Source organism: Equus quagga, chromosome 8 (genome assembly GCF_021613505.1).
Source record: "Equus quagga isolate Etosha38 chromosome 8, UCLA_HA_Equagga_1.0, whole genome shotgun sequence".
NCBI classification, from domain to species: Eukaryota; Metazoa; Chordata; class Mammalia; order Perissodactyla; family Equidae; genus Equus; species Equus quagga.
Window position 1 is genome coordinate 82149334 of NC_060274.1, and position 21428 is coordinate 82170761.

The following is a 21428-nucleotide window of genomic DNA, read 5'->3' on the forward strand; positions in this document are numbered from 1 at the left end:
GCTTTATTTTTTTTTAAGCATTTATCACTCCCTGACAAATTATTTGTTTATTGTCTGTCTGCCCCAAGTGGACTGCAACCGCCATTAGCTGGACAATACACAGACGGATTAGAAGTTCTGAGTGGCAAACACTCCACTGAGCAATACTCTGTAGGAGGAGAAATGGAGCCTGAAACCTGCCAAATGAATTTCAAAGAATTTCACTGCTACCCAAGACGATCTCTTGAATTACTCTGTGGGTTGCCGTTCAAAGGAATCTGGGTATTCTCCAAAGGAGAAACCAGGCAGCCAAGACCATCCTTTGGAACTCAGGTCAGGCAACTGACCATACTTCAGAAGCTGGGCCTTGTGCGTTATGCCTCCGCCCTAAAACTGCAACCAAACTGAGTTTCCATAAGCGATAGAGGAAAGTGATGAGCTTAACTGCTTAAGAAACAGTGTGGTTGAAATAATGGAACCATAAGAGGGGAATTATGTCTCATCTTATCAGCTGCTCATTTCTTAAAAGGCTGTGCAACAAAATGACTTGTTAATGATCGGAATATTTAAATCAACCAGGTGATCCTGCTGATTAAAATGTTCCTGTGGGAAATACTTTGGTAAAGTAAACAATCCCTAGTTTATAGATTCTAAAACGAAACACATTTCTATACTTCCAGTTTTCACATAGCAAAGTATGTCTTTACATCAGCCAGTTTCTGATCTGTAAGCCACCTTGTTGATTTTCAGTATCAGTTATGCCAAATAATCATCTCTTGGCTGTGAAAAGATCTTCCAGCACGCTCTCAAAGACAAGGACAGATGGCATTCCATTGGGGGTACTCCCTGCTCTTTGTTTTGGCAAATATTGACACTTTTATAGGAAACAGATCCAGATCCTGTTTCTTCCTAACTCATCTTGGCAATCCTGAAGGTTTGGAAAGACACAGTTCGATAGAATTGAGAAAATGCACTTGCCACTGAATTGAAAAAGACATACGTCAGGGAGAGTCATGTTTGTGGTTAGCTGAAGCTTGCAAAAGTCACAAAGTAGTAAATAATACACTGTGATCACCAAGTACTTTCAAACAAAGTGAAGAAGGCTCTGCAAAAAAATTCAAATTACTGTACGAAACTTTTTGTAAAGATCCTTTCTAATCTAGATGTTAGGAACAGCAAGGTTACATTAGTAATCAAGGACTCCTTACTGAAATTCAGAACTAGGACATGCTGTTAAAAAACACTGAAAGTCACCACATATAGTCCTTTCTGGAGAGCAATCAGCAGAATATATTCAACCCTCCCCTAAAATTTATATTCTTTGACTCAGAAATTTGGGGGAATTTATGCTATGTAAATAATAAGATCTGTGCCCAAAAATATGTATAAGAGGTCATCACAGAATTGTTTATAATAGTGAAAATTTGTCAACCTAAACATTTATCAGTAGGAAATTAACTAAATCAAGGTACATCCATATTATGGGATATTTTGCAGTTTATGAAGATGACAACGTGAAGCTATGTTTGTTTATATGGAAGATGTCAACAATATAAGTGGGTTGTTTTTTTTTAAAGATTTTATTTTTTTCCTTTTTCTCCCCAAAGCCCCCCAGTACATAGTTGTATATTCTTCGTTGTGGGTCCCTCTAGTTGTGGCATGTGGGACACCGCCTCAGCGTGGTTTGATGAGCAGTGCCACATCCGCGCCCAGGATTCGAACCAACGAAACACTGGGCCGCCTGCAGCGGAGCACGTGAACTTAACCACTCGGCCAAGGGGCCAGCCCCTATAAGTGCTTTTTAAAAAGCAGTTACAAATTATGTAATAAAATTATATAATTTGTTTGTGTTATTGTATAAATCATGAATTATTTTTATAAAAATAATATATATACATGTATATTACACTTTAAAATGTAGTTATCTTCACGTGGTGAATTCCAGATGATTGTAAGTTCTTGTTTTCTTTCTGTATGATCTGTTGGTGTTGCTTTACAATGAGCATACATAACTTCTATCTAAAACTAAACGGAAAACTAAAAGTTATTTCCAGTTTGTAAAAAAGAGGTCACGAGAACCTTTAATCAACTTCTCCTACAGAAGCTTGAGGCAGCATTTTGATGGGGGCTTGCTGTGCGTGAAGAGGAGAGGGCCAACATGAGAGTTGGTGCAGATGGAGCCTTGAAGGTAAGACACAGGGACCAGGTAAAGGGTTCAGGTGGCCTCCAAGACAAGCCGCCTGCCCTTCTGCATCCCTCATCTGAACCAACTTCGTAACTCTCTGTTTCAGCAACATTCCATCCTATATCCTGGCGCTGAGTTTGCCACAAACTCGGCAGCACCCAGAGTACCCCAGGCTTTACTCAGGGAAGAAATAGTTCTCATATAATAACAAGAACAAAACAAAAATGGAAGGAAATTGAAAAAACATATTCGTATTAGTTTCCTAGGAATGTCAGAACAAATTACCACACCAAAAACTTCGTGGCTTAAAACAAGAGAAATGTGTCTCTCGCATGTGGTTCAGGAGGCCAGAAGTCTGAAATCAACGTGCTGGCGCAGCTGTGCTCCCTCTGAAGGTTCTAGGGGAGAATCCCTCCTCGCCTCTTCCAGCTTCTGGTGGCTCCTAGTGACCTTGGCTTGTGGCAGCATCACTTCAATCTCTGCCTCTGTCTTCACACGTCTCCTTCTCTGTATGTCTGTGTGTCCTTGTCTCTTATGAGGACCCTCTCATTGGATTTAGGGCCCACCCTAATCCAGTATAATCTCCTCTCAATCCTTACCTTAGTTACATCTGCAAAGACCCTATTTCCAATTAAGGTCACATTCTGGGGTTTGGGGTGGATGTGAATTTTGAGGGTACACTCTTCAACCCACTGCAATATCACAGACAACCTTTGTTCAGCATGCCAAAACACTGACTAGTATTTACCTTTTTAAAAGGCGGGTAGAGGGCTGGCAGGGCCGGCAGGGGGCTCAGCAGCAGATCTGGATGGCCCAGGAAGGCCTGCCTTCCGTCTTGTAGTTTGGCAACCAGAAAGCTGCCGCTAAGTTAAGATCAGAGATTCTGGAGTGCAGGAAGATAAAACTAGGAATTAGAGAAAACCAGCAAGGACAAAGAAACAGTTAAGCAGGAACTGGTTAATGATGTGAATTAGTAAAGAGAACATTATAGCTGCTATCAAAAATACAAATACGCTCGAGGGAGACGATTAAGCAAATGAGAGAATTCAGGTGCTAAACTAATCGTCGTTCAGATAATAAAAAAGCCACCAACTTTATTAAATAATGATCAGGGTCGTTGGCCTCAAAACTAGTTTCTTATAGCAAAGGAGCCATAAATTGGGCCTCTGCAAACTGCACTTGGATTAATTCCCAATTATGGGTGCTTGGGTTTTCTACTTTGTAGATGATGGGTGACTTTCCCCACGACCCCACTATGTGCTTCGTCCCCCTCAACAAACAGTGTGAAGTCTGAGAGTGAAGATCTCTGTGAGTGTGTGACCCTCAAAATGTCATCAAGCAAGTACATGCACTAATGAAAAAAGGAAGATGCATCTCAAGGTCAGAGAGAGATGTCTTTCAGACTCTTCTTCCAGTTGGAGATTTAATCATGAGTAAAGGGTATTATCTTTTGCTTTCTTTTCCAAAGCTGTGAGGTGGTGCTTTTAGGACTGAAAGTCTCACAGTTCAGTGAAAACACTGGGGTTTGGTAGTAATCTAACATAATTCCTCAACTGTTGCCAAGACTTTCAGAGACACTCAAAGCAAGAAGAGAACTTAAACACCTGTCCAGTTCAAGTTCTCACTGTGCAGGTGAGAGGCCCGAGGTCCGGAAATGTAGGCACCCTTTCCAAAATGACTTGCTTGGCCCAAGCTAGGATCAGACCCAGGAATCCCAAGCGCTTTCACGAGATGCACCGCCTGCTTTGACCATTCTCACCTGGCACCATCTTAAACACCTAGACCTGTCAAGCTTGAAGAAGCCGCTCTGGGTTTGCCTTAGTGTGTTAGTTCATGGTGAGGGGCTAAAATAATATTTTTAGTCAAAAGAGCTACATACCCAGTAGGTGCTGAATAAGTTGTTTCTGAATGAATGGAATGCAGACTAAGACCAAGGGACACTGGCTCACCAGATATGCCAAAGACAGATATCCATGCTCCCTTCTTGGTCTTGGGAACACTGCTAGGCCCCATCTTCCAGCCTCCCTTTCAGCTAGGTGTGGCCATGTGGCTGAGTTCTGGCCAACAGAATGTGAGCGGAAGTCATGGGGGTCACTTCCAGGCCTGGTCCATAAAATCCTCCCATGCTTGGTCTTCACTCTCTTTCTTCATCACCAGCTGAATGGAGAAGACACAGAGGACCTAGAGGAGAACAGAGCCAAAATAGGGAAAGGGCCTGTGTCCTCAAATGACCCCAAAGAGCAGACTCCCCTTATCCCAAACCCCTTTTTTGAACTATGAAATGAAGAAGTGAACTTTCGCTGGGTTAAGTCATTGAGAGTTGGGGGTTGTTTATCATAGTGGTTAGCCAACCTGACTAGGTTTGTGTGGGTGGTTAAACAGAACCAGGCCCAGAATAGTCTAGGGGTCCAGCATTTTGGATGTGATGGACAGGACAAAGGTTGGCCATGGTAGCTCCCCTTTGCTCCCAAATGTGCATGCTGCAAACTTGCTGTAGACTTCTCACTTCCTGCTGGTCAGTCTCACTCCAGTGTTACCTAGACCTCCCTACCCCTCTTCTTAATTCCCTCTCTGTCCCCTGCAATCCCCTTACACACACACAGAGCAACTGCAAGCTCTGGAACCTTCACCTGAATGTAAGAATTCCAATTCACACTATAGAGACTAGGTAGGAGGCAGCAAAGCCACTGAGCTTGTGAGCTCCCTGGCACAGGCCTGCCTTAAACAAACATATTTCTCATGTGAGGGGTCTCAGGCTCCCAAGTCAGCGGCATGCGGTTCACGCTGTGCACATCCTGCTTCCCTAATAAGACCGCAAGCTCTTCTCTTGAACATCTTTGTATTCCAATGACTGTCACCAAATGGGTGCTTAATATGTGTCATTGATGTTAAATGAGGCTGGCATAGATCAACAGGAATCAAAACTGTGCAAGAATCACCAAAGAGCCAACGTGATAGGTGCCCTAAAAACAGGGTGGTCATTTTTGTGTAAAAGATCAAGAAGGAGGAGCATGATCCGGAGGGACAAAACCAATACTTCACTTCCCCTGGAACTTTGCAGAGAAGATAAGATTTTAACAGATTTTACACTTTCAAAAGCCATGGGAAGAATGCATTTATTGAAGGGGCACGTTCCCGCCTGCAGGAGGAGGAGGATGAGTAATGAATGAACGAGGAGGAGGCGTGGACTGCAGTAGAAAGTGGAGAGATTGGGGTTTGGATTCTGACTCTGTCATTTACCAAGGGCATGTCCTTGGGCACAGGTGTCATGTCCCTGAGCCTCAGCGGCCTTACCTAGACAATATAAAATGGAGGTCATACCTCCTTCATAAAGTTGCTGAGGAGTAAATGAGATTATGCGTGAAAAGGGCCCAGCACAGAGTAGGGTTCAGTACATTGTAGCCTCTATTGTGAATGCTATGCATGAGCATACAGATGGTGATAATCATCATGATAATGTCCAAAACAACTTTATACTCAAACTTACAGAAGACTATAGACTAACAAGAGAAAAAGGATAAACTCTTCCTCTTCATTAAGTATCAACTGATTCACCAAGACTGGGACTAGATAGCAAATTAGGCCACTCGTTAATCAATGTGCAGAAGCCTTTGGTAAAACATCTCAGTAACTGGAGTCATTTAAATTCTACTGACTATGGCTGTTTCGAAACCTGTTGTGTGCCCTCGAGCCAGCTCCAACTCCTGGTGACCCTATGAATGAGTGATGTCCACAACCTCCTGTCCTCAACGGCCCTGCTCAGGTTCTATAGACTCATACCTATGGCTTCCTTTATGGAGTCAATGCCTCTCACCTTTGACCTTCCTCTTTTCCTGCTGCCTTCTATTTCTCCTAGCATTGTTGTCTTTTCCAAAGAATCCTGCTTCTCATGAAGTGTCCAAAGTGGGACAGCCTCAGTTTTATCATTTTTGCCTCTAGCAATAGTTTAGGCTTAATTTGCTCTAGGACCCACTTGTCTGCCTTTCTGGCAGTCCAGGGTATCCAGAGAGCGCTCCTCCAACATCGTATTTGAAACGAATCAACTTTTTCCTGTCAGCCTTCTTCACTGTCCAGCTTTCGCCTTGTACATAGTAATTGGGAACATGAGGGTGTGGATAATCTTGGCCTTGGTCTCTAATGATGTTTCCTTACACTTGATGATCTTTCCTAATGCTTTTATTATTGTCCTTCCAAATCACAGTCTTGATTTCTTGGTTGCAGTCTCCATTAAATTGATGACTGAAGCAAAGTAAACAAAATCTTTAACAATTTCAGTGTCTTCATTGTTCTTCTGTAGTCATGATGGTTTTTTTTTGTTTCTTTTAAAGATTGGCCCTGAGTTAACATCTGTTGCCAATCTTTTTTTTTCTTCTCCCCAAAGCCCCCAGTACATAGTTGTATATTCTAGTTGCAGCCCCTTTTATTACTTCTGCTGTTTGAGATGCCACCTCAGCATGGCTTGATGAGTGGTGCCATGTCCGCGCCCAGGATCCGAACTGGCAAAACCCTGGGCCACCAAAGCAGAGCACGTGAACTTAACCACTAGGCCATGGGGCCAGCCCCAGTCACAATGTTTTGAAACTAGGTATGATTAATTCTTCCTCTTAAATAATATGTCTTATATCCTAATTTATGTCTTGGACTTTTAATAGGCTATTTTACTTAACCCTGGAATTTCTACCACAAATTTAAATTTCCCATAGCTAATATTAGCAGAAACTTTCTAAAAAAGGGATGTCAAGGTTGTGATCTGTTTTCTTTCTTGCTGATTTTGGATAGATACTTACAAGAAACTGTCATGGAAGAAAGCACTTGTGCTCATCTCACATCAGCTGGCAGTAGCTATGTTTCAGTGGTAACTATCTTTCACACCAAGTTACAAGTTACAAGTTACATTTAAAGGGGTAAACCAGGGGCCAGCCCAGTGGCATAGTGGTTAAGTTTGTGCACTCAGCTTTGGTGTTCTGAGGTTCACAGCTCAGAGTCCAGCCACGGACCTACACACAGCTCATCAAGCCATGCTGTGGTGGTGTTCCACGCACAAATAGAGGAATAGTGCCATGGATGTTAGCACAATGACAATTTTCTTCAAGCAAAAAGAGGAAGACTGGCAACAGGTGTTAGCTCAGGGCCAATCTTCCTCACCAAAACAATAAAAATAAAGGGGTAAAACAGATTATTGCATCTTGGGACCAGAATGTACTGCTGCAATGTTACTTCATAGCTATAAATTATTCATTGAATATATCACTAACCAGACAGCACAATTGCAATTGCATTTTTACTTTTTCCTTCCACTTGTCTAATGTCCACTCTGGCACAGTATGTGTTTAGTTATCTAGGCTGCATAAAAAATCCCCCCAAAACTTAGTAGCCCAAAACAACATTTATTATCTGAGAGTCATTTCTCGTTTGGGACTTCATGTGTGACTTGGACACATCCTCTGGCTTGGGGGTCTTTCCCCGGGTGCAATCAGGGAGTTGGCCAGGGCTACAGTCATCTCTAACCTCGATGGGGAAGGACCTGCTTCTAAGCTCATTCAAGTGGCTGTTGGCAAACCTCGGGTTCTTACTTGTCATCGGCCTGCCACCTGAGCTTCTACAGAGGGCTGCTCACAACATGGCAGCTTTCTGCATGAGAGGGAGAGCGAGGGAGGGAGGGAGCAGGTAAGTGCTATGGTCTGAATGTTTGTGTCTCTCCCAAAATTCATGTGTTGAAACCTAACCCCCGAGGTGATGGTATTAGGAGGTGGGGCCTATGGGAGGTGATTAGGTCAGGAGCACAGAGCCCTAGTGAATGGGATTTATGCCCTTATAAAAGCCCTAGAGAAAGCTCCCTTGCCCCTCCCACTATGCGAGGACACAACAAGGAGTCAGCAGTCTGCAAGCTGGAAGAGGGGCTTCACTGGAACCCAACCATACTGGCACCCCAATCTTGGACCTCTAGCCTCCAGAACTGTGAGCAAAAAATTTCTGCTGTTTACAAGCCACCAGCTCTATGGTATTTTGTTATAGTATCCCGGAGAGACTAAGACAGTAAGCAAGATAGAAGCCACTCAGAGTCCTTTTGTAACCTAATCTTGGAAATGACATCCCATTACTTTTGCCATATATTGTTTGTTAGAAGCAAGTCACTAGGCTCAGTCCACACTCGAGGAAAGGGCAGCGCTGGAAATCATCACAACCTGCCTACCTCACAGGAATGCCATTCAAGGAAGCGCTTCTCAAACTAACCCTGGTGAAGGGCCAGTTCGTTTGTTTTTTTAAAATTTCCAATCTGTTGTAGGTCAGTACTTTGGTGAAATAAATACAAAATTAATTTCTAGAAAAAGAAAAGAACAAAGGCATTGGAAAAAACCAAACCCAATGATCACATGTTGGATGTTGCAACAATGTCAAATTGCTATAAAAATTCCTAAACACTTTCAGTTTTATTGCTTACCTCATCAGGACCAGAGACAAATGTTTGTGGATTGGTATCCGTTTTGGACTGTCCTTTAAGTGGTACTGATTGAAGGACTTTACTAAAAGCAGATGACTTTGCAAGGCTTTTACATGACAATGGTTTGTACTATTCACTTGGCTATTCCTGGATGGAGGAATTCTAGAAATTAAAAAAAAAAAACACCTAAGTAGAAGTCATTCTTTCTAATCTCATTCCACTCTTTCTGAATTCCAAAAAATGAGCACTTTTGTTTCAACTAAGGTCAAGGGTGTGTGGGATTGATTATGAGCCTCCTGATTAATATTTTACCCCAAGGTCCTTTATGTGTCCTCCTTTTCACCAGTCTGTAAGCTAGAATTAAGCCACACTTTTGAATTGAACAGTCAACAGATACTATGATTATCAATTCACATTTTTGTTTTCAGTGAGGAAGATTGGCCCCGAGCTAACATCTGTTGCCAATCCTTCCCTTTTTCCTTGAGGAAGATTGTCACTGAGCTAATGCCCATGCCAATCTCCCTCTATTTTGTATGTAGGACGCCTCCTCAACATGGTTGATGAACAGTATGTAGGTCTGCGCCCCGGATTCAAACTGGTGAACCCTGGGCCTCTGAAGCAGAGTGCGTGAACCCAACCACTACGCCACTGGGCTGGCTCCCTCAATTCACATTTTAAAAGGTGAAGAGTCAGCCCCCTCACCAACTAATGTTAGAAAGAAAGTCTGAATGCTCTTCCTGCTCCTAGTCCATTCAGATCCATCCAAATGCATCTTAAGCGTAAACTCCTCAATTCAACCGAAAAAATATTTTTGAGCACCAACTGTGTGCAAGATTCTGGAAGATACCCATCCTGAAGAAGGTACCATCTCTGTTCTCACCTGGTTTGCAGCCCTTCCTTTATAGTCATTTATATCTCCTCAACTTTTGGCATTTGAGAACATTCTTTGTCTTGTTTCTAGATGTTTCACACACCTATATTTAATCTCCCTAATGAAACCATAAACTTACCAAGAAAAAGTATTCCATTTCATATCCATCACAGCCCCCAGCATAGCATCGTGCAGTTTAGTAGGTCCTCAGTAAGAACCTAAACTCAGCCAATATTTACCAAGCCCAGAATCCAAATCCCCTGTCCAGGGACTAAGTGCTACCAACAGGGATTCTGTCCCAAACCTTGCTATCCTGGGGAGCATGTCTCTTTGTCCCTCTTCCAGCCTCTTCATTACCCCCTAACCTATCCAGCATGGCTTAAAGCAGAAGCAGACTCTGGTCCCCTGCCTTGCAATAGGCAAGCTGAAATATAGTGTGAAGTTACCACACTAGCCCCAAGAGAGAGGAGAAAACTAGGTGGAGGAACGGTCCTTTAAAAACAAATCTTGTTCAGCTGCTTACACAACTGCCAACCCTCAGTCGGACATCCCCTCCTTCTCCCATACCTCCTAAGGAACGGAGCGAGAGTGAGTAAACCTACATTTGCAAGGTCCAGTCCTGGGTACCATGCAGCCACAGAAGTGTGCCAAACAGGTTTTTTGCCCTCAAGAAGTCACAGTGGGCAAATCAGATCTATCTCAACTACAATACAAAGTGGAATGTGCCAAATGTTGCAATGTTGGCATATGGAGAAAGTAGTGTGGGAGAGCAGATGGGGGAAGAGATTAATTCCAGTGGGGAAAACTCAGAGGATGGGTCTTTGGCGGTAAGCCTTGGAGGAAGGGCAACACAGGTTATTTCCTACCTACCAAGTGCTGTGGTTGGTGATTTACATGCATCTCATTTAGGGCTCACAACATGTCTGCTGGGGAAGTGCTATTACTAGTCCCATTTTACAGTGAGGAAACTGAGACACACAGAGAATGAGCAATTTGTCCAAGGTCCAGGCTAATAAGCGGTGGAGGGGGTTTTTGAACTCATACAAGGTAACTCTAGAGGTAATGCTCTTAAGCCTCACTTAAAGGAGCAGAGGAGACCACGAGGGAAGGTGTAGCGTTATTCAGGGCATGCCCAGGAAACAGTGAGGTGTCTGTGAGGCTGGAGCACGTGGCCTGGGGGGGCGGCAGGGAAACGGCATTAGGGACAGGGGTTTGGGGGGAGTGCTGTTTGATCTGAATGGCAGCTGTGGAATCTGTATGTCAAACTCTGGGCTTTACATATATTTCACCTGACCTCACCACATCCCTATTGGACAGATACTATTATCCCCATCTTATAGATAAGAGAACTGGGGCACAGGGAAGTTAAGTAACTTTTCAAGGTCACACGACTGACAAATAGCAGGGCTGGGATCTGAAGCCAGTGATCACACTCCTGAACCCCCTGCGCCTGCCCGATATTCTCGGGAGGGTGGAAGCCCTTCGCCTGCCGCCCATGCCTCAACACTTCCCCAGTCTACATGTCCAGGCCCTTCCCAGCCACCTTTACCCGAGCCCCCATTACCACCCCACGTATTCAGCTACCACCGCCCAGCCCACCACCACACGACTGGGGAGCACTTCGCGCCCAGAACAACGTCTTCTCCCAGAAAGCTTTGCGTTCCCCCCAATAAAGAGCCTTTGAGCCGGGGAGCCCCGCCCCGCGCGGGCCCCTCCCACGGGCGCGGGCCCGGGGCGGCCGTGGGCGTGTCCCTGGCGGCGGTGCCCGCGGCCCGGGGCGGAGCCTGGCAGCGGCGCGGGGCTGCGGGGCGACAGGGCGGCCGGGCTCGGCGCGCAGGTGACTCCTCCTCTGCTCGTCCTGAGCCCCAGGCACCGTGCCGGCTGCCCAGGGAGCGCCTTTGTGCCCGGCTCCGGGAGCCCGCGACGGCCGCTGCGCGCCCGGGTCCATTGTTTCGCTTCTCTGTCGCTTCCGGGCAGGTGCCGGTGGCGCGCGGGGCTCGCACGTGCCCAAGCGGCGGCCAGAGCTCCGGGACCCGCGGGCGCCGGCAGGGGCGTCCCCAGGCGCGCGGCGGGAGATGAAGTACCTGAAGCCGTGGAGGTCGGACGGCGGCGGCCTCCTGCATCTCACCATCCTGCTGAGCTTGGCGGGGCTCCGCCTGGACCTGGACCTGGACCTCTGCCTGCTGCTCCCGCCGCCCACTCTGCTCCGGGATGAGCTGCTGCTCGGGTGCGACCCGACGAGCCCCGCCTATGCTCTTAGCCCCTACCCCGCGCCGGGAGGGTGGGGGCGCGCGGACCAACTGCACCCCAAGGGCCGGGAGGCCGACCCCGCAGCGCCGCCCGAGGGCCAGCTGCTCCGGGAGGTGCGCGCCCTGGGGGTCCCCTTCATCCCCCGCACCCGAGTGGATGCGTGGCTGGTGCACCGCGTGGCGGCCGGGGACACGGACGGGGCTCATGGGCTGCTCGGCGCCCCCGCCGCCTCGTCGGCCGGAGGTGTTGGCGCCGGCGTGGACGGCGGCAGCCAGGCTGCGCCAGGGGGCGGCGGGGACCCCCGAGCGTCTCCGAGTAGCCCCTTGGCCGCAAGGGAGGAGGAGAAGGCACCGGCGGAACAGACGGCTCGAGTGCCGGACGCCGACGGACGCGCGAGCGAGGTAACAGGAGATCGGGGACGCGAGCGAGGCGCGGGCGGAGCTGGCCCGGAGCCCGAGAAGGTTGTGGGGGACCCAGGGAGGGGCCACACCCGCGCTCCTTCCACCCTCAGCCCCTGGGTGGTTGTAGGTTTGCGGACGGCTCTGCGCCTCTCCTCTTTTGTGAATCCGAGCGGAGGCTATTAGTGCCGTCGCTGTGGCTTTTAGATTTTTGAGCAAGAAGTGGGTGGAATCATCCGTTCGGTTGTAGAGGCCGCGTCTCCCGTGTTCGACGGCTATCAGAGGTCGTTCGGAGGTGGCGAGGGGAGAAGGGGTGCTGGTAATTTTCTTGCCCACGATCTGTTCAGTACCTCGCGTACACTGAGATGTCTTTTTCTGGAACCCCTGCCCGACCTGGAGGATCCGAAAGAGGCGATGCACGTTTCTCTTAACAGCCCCCCTCCCGGCCTAACGCGACGGCTGGCCCCCGCCCGGACTTGAACCCAGTTGCTGTTCGCTTTTGCTGCTTCCCTGGATTAAAGAGCCGTGGTCCGTATCCAGTCAGAGGCCAGTTGGCAGACGGTCCACCCGTGACCTAACCATCCTCCTCCCTCCTGGAACTTTTGTAACCCCTTATTAGCATAAAGAAAACAGGTTACCCTGACAGTCACCTAGTGACTAACAAGTTCCCTTTCTTTGGTTTATGGGTGCAAACCCTTCGGCTTAACTTCCTCTTGAAAAAAGTTGACCATGATCTGTTGATTGAGCGTTCTGAGGCCCCCAATGGGCTGCTCGAATCTTAAGGACACTTAATCCAATTTCCACAAGACCACCTTATCCTTCAGAGGGACTTTTTTAATTCTCTCTTGGCCCAAACCTTAGTGTTAACAGTTGGTGTCGATCAACAAGTGTTCCACGGACGTTGCTCTTGTGGATTGCAATCTTATGCAAAATGGGCATTGGGGCTGGACAGGTTTGTTCGCTGCTCCTCCGAGTTGCCCTATTTGTGTAGGCAGTTGCCAGACGAGCTTCCCCACCCTCTCCTGGAGGGGTCATTGTGCCAAAGTGCTTGGTGATTCACTGTTATGCAGATGCGATCCCTTCCTCTTCCTGGGGCCGGAACTAATGGGGTGGGGGTTAGTGAGAGTCTGGGGGGCTCCTGTCTGTGCAGAACAAACCATGGGAGGTTCTTCCCCTCACTCATCCAGTCTGGACCCTGTGGGTTCCTCTACCCTGAATCCTCTGGCCCCTACAGAGTGCTGCGTGCTGCACTGCTGCTGTTCCTGATTCTGTAACATGCGGGGGCGAAACCCGATGATGGATGCTCTACCAGATGGCACCCTGCCCCCCTCACAGCTGAATGCCAACCAGCTTGCAAAGTATACAGGACCTGGGGGGGGGGGGGGTGAGGCTGTTGTTCACTCTTCAGGGACTTCCCTCTGCCTCCCAGCATCACCTGGTTGATACTTATTTACAGAGGCGAGCCTGCCTTCGCGGAAGCTCTGGGTCCCTAGGACCAACCCCACCTCCTTGGATGCCTTGAGCCCAGCTTTCCTAGACTCAAGGGGAGAGGGTGAAGTTCACCTGGGACCGTGTTTCTGGCACTGCCTTCCCGGCTGGCGTGTGTGAACCTGCTGGACCACGGTAGCTGCTGGGATGACCTGATTGTGTTCTTGCTGGCAACGATCAGCTGTTGAGTACATTACAGTTTTCACAGCCAATTCAGTTTTATTGATAATGCCTTTTACATCAACCCCATGAGGTAGGCAGACCAGGCATCCTTATATGCAATTTGTACTGAAGGAAATAGATGCCCAGTGAGGTTAGGGGACTTGGCTAAACCACACAATTAATTAGTGCCAGAAGTGGGACTAGAACCTGAGCTTCCTGACTCCCAGACTGGGACATTAATTAAGCACCCACACTGTACTGAGGTTCGCTGGACAGGCAGACAGCTAGATTGGGCAGATGCCCGCTCCTCCTGACCCCAGGACCAGTGCTCTCCAAGTGCTGAACTGACTTTTAAAAGCAGATTCTACCATCCATAATGCTGAAGTTACACTTTGCACCCATGGCTGTGGCAGAAAATGGGCTGAGAAAACAGTTTTGGCAGTCAGCAAACCTGGGTTTGGGGACATCACTTACTAATGTTCCCTCTTACAGGGTTATGTTGATCACTCCAAGCCTCAGTGTCTCATCTCTCAAGTGGGAGATTAATTCTTACCTCAGAGGTGTTGTGCCAATTAAACGGGAAAAGCATGAGTAGAGTGCCAGCCCAGTGCCTCGAATGTGATCGCCCTTTTATTTCGCCTTCTGCCTCCACCCACCCTCCTTAACCTGTCCCTGCTCCCTTTATTCCCTTTCGTCTTGTTTGTCTCTATGTCTGGCTTGGTTGTTTGTTTGTTAAGGAGGTGGGTGGTGTTGGAGCCAGGCAGCCTGGTTTTGAATCCCAGCTCTACCACTTAGAGCTCTGTGACCCTGGGCCATTTCTTAACCTGTCTGTGCTTCATTCTCCTCACCTCACAATGGGAATAATAAAGGTGCCTACCACATAGGGTTGTTGTGAGAATTAAACAATTCACTTCACGGAACAGGCTGAGAACTGTACCTGTCACGTCTTCAGTGCTCCATAAACGTCAGCTACTGTTAACTTCAAAGAGAGGGAGCGCTTTGCCCCATAGGAACATCGTAGGTTCGTTTGGTTTTTAAAAAGATAATTCCGGTGGCTTCCATTGGAGTTGTAGATTGTGGTTTTATGGTATAATTTTCCATAATTTTTGTACATGTGCACAAATATTTTGGAGTAGGGGATTTTCCAAGTATGAAAAGAAGTACTGCTCTGGTTTCACTTCTTAGTGGGGCTAATCAGTATCTGCAAACAGAATCTGGAATTCCCCAGGGCAGACATGCTTCCCTTCGTAACCACAGCCGTTCCCTTACAGCCGTGAAGCCCTTGTTCTTCAGAGTACTGCACGGGTTAAACAAAGAAATGAACAGTTTTTGCAGAATTGAATGTGTGAGCACATTTGAATCTGGTGTGACTGCTTACAGCCAGCATCGGTGTTTCAGAGAGCTGCCACGTTGAAGCTGAGAGGGCTTGTGGTCATCTTGATGTGGTTGCATGCCCTAGGACGAGGACCCTGTGCCGAGTGAGGGGTCCAGCAGGACCTCTTGATTTACTGCCCATGGGGCCGGGTTTCTTCAGGTCACAGGAAGAATCTGACATAGTCAATACTTGCTTCTAAGAGTAAAGGGAAGAGAAAGAAGGTCCTTGATTGCTAAAGTCAAAATTGTTTTTTGTTTCAAAATAAAAGATAGTCCTCGATGCTTGGGCAATTGGGGATAGATGAAATTTCAAACACTTGCGTGTTTTTAACTTACAGCTATGATACAGAAGTGGTCTTATAATTACATAATTGCAGTACCGCCAAGTTTCACAGTAGGCTCTTCATTTTGTTTACTAAAGGATGCAGTCAAGATGCACCTATGGTCGTCTTATGGGAAGGATGGCATAGGTCACTGTATTAGGTTCCTAGGCCTGCCGTAACAAAGGACCACAAACTAGGCACTTAAACAACGGAAATTTATTATCTCACAGTTCTGGAAGTGACAAGTTGGAGATCAAGCTGGAGGCAGGGTTGGTCCCTTCTGAGGGCTGTGAGGGAGAATCTGTTCCAGGACTCTCTCCTAGCTTCTGGCAGTTTACTGGCAATCGTTGGCGACCCTTGATTTCTACTGCATCACCCCAGTCTCTGCCTTCACCCTCACATGGCGTTCTCCCTGGATGCGTGTCTGCATCCAAATTTCCCTTTTCATAAGGACACCAATCATAATTGGATTAGGGGCTCATCCTACTCATCTTAATTCATTACATTTGCAATGACCCAATTTTCAAATAAAGTCACATTCTGAGGTACTGAGGGTTATGACTTCAACTTACGAATTTTGAGGGACACAATTCAGTCCATTACAGTCACCATCTCCATTTTCTTGGCAAACGGGTGTTCAGCTTCCTTAGCAAGTAGACTCCAACCTTTGAAAGCTAAGGCAACTCTTTCTGGAAGCAGCTGGTCTCTGTGTAGGATTGTTTCCAGCAGGACTTGGTGTGTGCTTATGAGGAAATCTGGGTTTTTTGCTGGCTTGATGTGCTACAACTCTGAGGGACTGTATTTCACCCTTTTTCCAGTCAGTCCTTCCACGTAATTGGTGGGTTACAGAGATATTTCTGCAGTATCCTTCGTATCTTTCTCCTCCTCTCTATCCCCCCTATTTCTCAGCTCAACTCAGAATCAGAGTGCAAGGCTGGTTTAGTGAGCGAGAGTGCTGGCACTGGAGTCGGACCCGCTGGATAATCATAGATTTCGGCTTCACTGCTGACTGGTTCTGTGAGCTGGGGCACAGCGCTTAACCTCTCTGCGCCTTAGTTCCCTTATCTGTAAAATGGGATGGTAAGAGTACCTTAGGGAGTTGTCAGCTGGGCCTCTCCAATGTCCCTTCTCCAATTTATCCCTGTCCGTTCTGTTGCCAGGTGTGGGTTTCCCAAACATGCTTGGCTTCTCCCCATTTTCATTTGGGGAGCCTCCACCAGCTCCTCATTACCTACCAATGCCATGTTGTCATTCAGGCTCCCCATTTGGCCCGTGTGACTCATCTCCCACTCATCCTCTACTTTCCTACTAAAACTGTCTCCTTCCTTTTCCCAAAACAGCCCCATGCCTTCCTGCCTGTTACTCTGTTACCTTTGCCCAGAGTGCCTCCTTTCATTCCTCCCAAGTCTTTTAATGTTAAATTCTCAGTTTTGTCTCAGCCATCACCTCATCTCTGAGGATTTCCTGCTCTTCCCTTTGAGCCCTGTTGTACTGTAACATTTCTTTTATGGGACTTGGGATCCTCTACTTTGAACCTTCAGTGTCTTGAGCGTGGGAACTGGGTCTTCGCTTTAAGACCTGCAAGGAGCACCCAGGGACAGGGTTAGGAGCAGAGGCCAGTTCAGTCAGCGTCTGTTGAGCACTCCTCATCCATCCCTCCACGTTGGCTTTGCAGAACTTCCACAATACCGTGAGCTTGAATGTGTCTTGGGCCCTTCAAGGCCAGAGTCCCAACTAGAAAATAGGTCAGATCTGAAATCCTGATGGGCACCTGACCAGTTAATGCCAATTTGAGTGGATGAGGGCAGTGGAAAGCAGACTTTCAGGTCGGCATTATAATTAATCAGCTGGTGAAACTTAGGATTGCCTAAAGTTATGTGGCAAGTTAGTGACCTTGCCAGAATAGAACAAGTCACTGTTCTTAAGCACTGAGTAAACCATCCCTCCCACCCACTATAAAACTTCAAATATGAAATCAAACTTCTCCCATTTGTGGCAGCCTTCCAATGTGAATAGTTTACTCTCAAAATCTACTTAAGGATCTACGTAAATGGTCAAATACATATCTGGGCAGCTGAAGCTGGCCGAGCCTCGGGTGCCCACCTGGGTTGTTTTTGGTTGAGTTGCAGGTGGTGGTTGGCGGAGTATGGGCAGTGGCATAGAGGCAAGGCATGACCTTTTGAAGATGGATAGAACTGGATTTCCACTGGTATCAGTTGGGGTTCTCCAGAGAACAGAACCAGTATAAAATAAATAAATACATATATATTTTAAAGGTTTATTTTAGAGAATTGGCTGACGCAAATATGGAGGCTGGCAAGCCCAAACTGTATAGTGTGGCTGGAAACTCTCAGCAGGAGCTGATGCTGCAGGCTTGAGGCAGAATTTCTTCTTCCTCAGGGAAACCTCAGTTTTGCTCTTAAGGCCCTTCAGCTGAGGCCCACTCAGATTATCAAAAATAATCTCTTTTACTTAAAGTCACCTGGTTGATGGTAGCTGTTAACCACATCTACAGAATGTCTTCACAGCAACACCTGGGTTAGAGTTCGCTGACTAACTGGGTACTTGGCTTGGCTATGTTGACCCATAAAACTAATCCTCACACCATCCCAGCTCCACCTGTTCCTGGGCAACCTCTGTGAGCCTTGATTTCTAAATTGTCAGAGGAGGGCATTCTCTCTTTTTTGGAGAGTTCTTGTGAGGGTTAAATAACACCGCGTGTTAAAGGGCTCCTACTCTTCCTGGCATGTTAAGAGATGTTCAGCAGATGATCCGCTCTTATTGCCCCTGAGCTGGGGGTCGAATCTCCTGGACACCCCTGTCCTCAAGAGGAAATTACTGAAGACTGCCAGGTCATGCTGGGACCTGCTTTGGTGTGGAAGGAACCCTTTCCCACCAAGTCGGGGAGTCATGCTGGAAATGATCTAACAGACTGGGGACGTTCCATGCTGAGAAGATCAGACTGAGGAAGGAACATGGTGGCCAACTCAAATATTTGCAGAGTTATGTGAAGGAGGCCTCGGACTTGTTGAGGAGGCACAACCCCTGAAGGCTCATCCAAAGGAAAAACTTCCAGACTTTCTTTAGAGCCAAGTTTCTCCAAGGGTAATCCAGTGACTGCATCAGTTACTGGGTTGCTGTTAAAATGCAGATTTCGGAGCCCACCCCAGACTGGCTGAATCAGAGCCTCTCAGGTGGGGCCTGGGAATCTGCAGTTGACCAGGCCTCCTGGGATTCCTTTGCGGGCCCAAGCCTGACCTCAGCCGTCGTGCTCCTCCTCCAGGGCCTCCCGACATCCAGCAGCCTCTGAAAGCAGGGGCTGCCTGGCTGAGAGCCTGTCCTCCTGTGAATTTAGGCCCAGAATAGCAGAGGACTGGGCCACATTACCTGCTGTGGCAGCAGTGCCAGGGCTAGTGTTTTAAAACAACCCAGATCTCTCCAGTTCCTTGCTGGGGGATGGGGAACTAGCTTGCTAGAAAAAACCTAGTAATGAATGCAGAACTAGCTTGCAAATAAATGCAGTTTAAAACTCTGTGCTTCAGTTCTAGAACAAGCAAAGCTGAAGTAAAAATATCAGAACAGGAGAGAACTTTCTGAGGAGATAGAAATGTTCTGTAACGTGGTAGGGGTGTGAGTTAAATGGGTGTCTCCATTTGTCAATATTGTACAGCTAAGGTGTATGCATTTCTGTATGCGTAAATCCTGCCTAAAACCTGAAAGAATAATTGAGTGGGGAGGGGCGGAGGTATCGATGATACAAGAATGGCAGAATGTTGGTAATTGTTGAAACTGGGTGATGGGTACATGGAGGGTTTACTATATTATTCTGTTTTCTGCTTATTTTATAGGGATGAAATTTTTCATAATAAGGAAAATACAAAAACATCATGCATTTTGAGGGCCAATTGGCCTATCCTTCCTGCTGGGGTAATCTAGCATTAAATAAATCAATCCTAAGTGAATCTCTAAACCTCCGGCCCAGTCCCTCAGCCTGCCTGGAGGGGTTATGGTGTGAGAAGCACCTCTTAAAAATCAAAGCCTGTGGGTTGGAGTTCATGCCCTTGTGTCCTACATGTTGAGGCTCCTATTTGGAGACACTGGTTGTTTTTATACCCGACTTCTCACGGTGGGCAGTCACGTCGAATAACAGTTTCAGCCATGTGGAGGATGCCTGCCAATTTTTTTAGCTGCCTCTCTTCCTCCTCCATGGGCCTTCAGAAGTGAGTTTGGCTTAGATCATGTTATTATGGAAAATTTCAAGCATATATTACAAGTGGAGAGAATGGAGACTGGGATAGTGGAACCCCCTGTCACCATCATCCGGCCTTAACAGTTACCAGTTCATGGCCGGTCTTGTTTCGTCTACAACTCCCCTTTCCCCTCCCCCTGTTATTTCGAAACAAATCCCAGCCATCATTTCTTGTGATTCCTGTGCCAGCTCTTTGCAGGGACTTAGCAAAGAGAAGAGAAAATCCCAGTTTTGTCCCTTTATTACTCTTCCCACTACCTTCATTGACTCAGAAAACCTATAATGTTTCAGCATATATCCCTAAAATATAAGAACTCTTCTAATCATAACCAGTGTCATTAGCCCACCTAAAAAAGTCAACACTAATTCTTTAATATCACCAAATATCCGCTCAGTATTCAAATTCCCCCAATTAGCTGATGAACAGTTTTTCCACGGTTAGTTTATTGGACTCAATCGGAACAAGACCCATGCCTTGTGTCGCAGCCAGCTGTTTTGCATGATAAAGTGATATACAGACAGACTAGAACTTCGTTTATTCACAGAGTCAAGCTCTTCACACCACGGCTGTTCTAATCTGGGTGACACAGTGCGAAGCAAGTGGGAGCCAGTGTGGGTAGTGGTGCAGTTGGGGTTCCCACAGGAAGCAGAATTCACCCTAGATGGCTGACATGAAGAGGCATAAGTGAATAACTTTGTAGAGGAGCAGACGAGCGTGCTCGGACACACAAAGACTACCAGCGGGAAGGGGTGGAAAGAGTGTCAGCAGAGCCAAGTGAAAGGCGTGGCCCTGGGGTTGGGGCTGTCACCGCAGACCCAGGGGGAGAAATGCCCTGGCCTGCCCTCTGCCCACCCGCCAGTCTCCTGCTCCAGCCTCCTGCTGGCAAATGCTGCTGGAAGCCAGGCGGCACGGGAGCCCCAGAGTTTGCAGAGCTCAGCTTCTAGGGGAATACATGTGGATCTGCAGGGGCAAACAGGAGCCAGTACAGTGTCTAAGAGCTGGCTATGAAGTCAGAATGCCTGCAGTTAAATCCTGGTTCTGTCACTCACTAGCTTTGTGACTTAGGGCAAGTTATTCAACTTCTCTGTGCCTCAGTTTCCTCCCCTGTAAGAAGAGAGAGCAACAGTACGTACCTACCTTACAGGGATGCTGAGCGACTTCAGTGAGATCACGTATGTGGTGTCTGGCCCACAGCGAGTGCTCAATAAATGTGTTATACTTATTACAAACTGCTTTTAAAAACCACCCCAGCCAGACAGGACACAGCCTCTCTTTATCTGGCTCCTCGTTTCTCTCCGACCTGATGACTCCGGCTGCCTCCAGCCTAAAGGCAGCCCTCAGAATCCTTTGGCCTTCACCCTTCTCCCTCTGATGTCATCCTTCTCATAGGCACCACGCTGCTCTTTGTCTTTGAAGGTTCGTCCAACCCTAAAGGTCAAAGTAGGTCTCAGTCCTTCCTCCCCCAGATGAATAAATGAAAGGCCCAGCTAAGCCAGCTGGGATTGTTCACAAAGAGTTTTTTCAGGGTCAGACTCTCCATCACACTATTCAGGCCCCAGCACAGCAGAATAAGTACAGACTCAGAAATCGTCTTGCCAGTTATCAGGAACTTCAGAGACTTAGCAAGGAGGAGAGAAAAGTCCAGATTTGCTCCTATCTTCCCCTTCCCACCACTTTATTGACTTAGAAAACCTTCATGCAGGCCT

General features: G+C 47.3%; 1 protein-coding gene and 1 long non-coding RNA gene across 2 annotated transcripts in view; one reads left to right on the plus strand and one right to left on the minus strand.

The window, feature by feature from the left end:
* Positions 1–2615: 2615 nt before the first annotated feature.
* Positions 2616–11643, minus strand: LOC124244154 (uncharacterized). Its single transcript, XR_006889898.1, has 3 exons — positions 11562–11643; positions 8607–8768; positions 2616–4345 (listed from the first exon to the last, which is right to left on the minus strand). It is a non-coding gene; the product is annotated as an uncharacterized LOC124244154 (long non-coding RNA).
* NFE2L3 (NFE2 like bZIP transcription factor 3) overlaps positions 11291–21428 on the plus strand; it is a 30362-nt gene continuing 20224 nt past the window's right edge. The window contains exon 1 of the mRNA XM_046670541.1: positions 11291–12128. Coding sequence (XP_046526497.1) covers positions 11553–12128 — 576 coding nt within the window. The 5' untranslated portion in view covers positions 11291–11552. The remainder of the gene's footprint in view (positions 12129–21428) is intronic.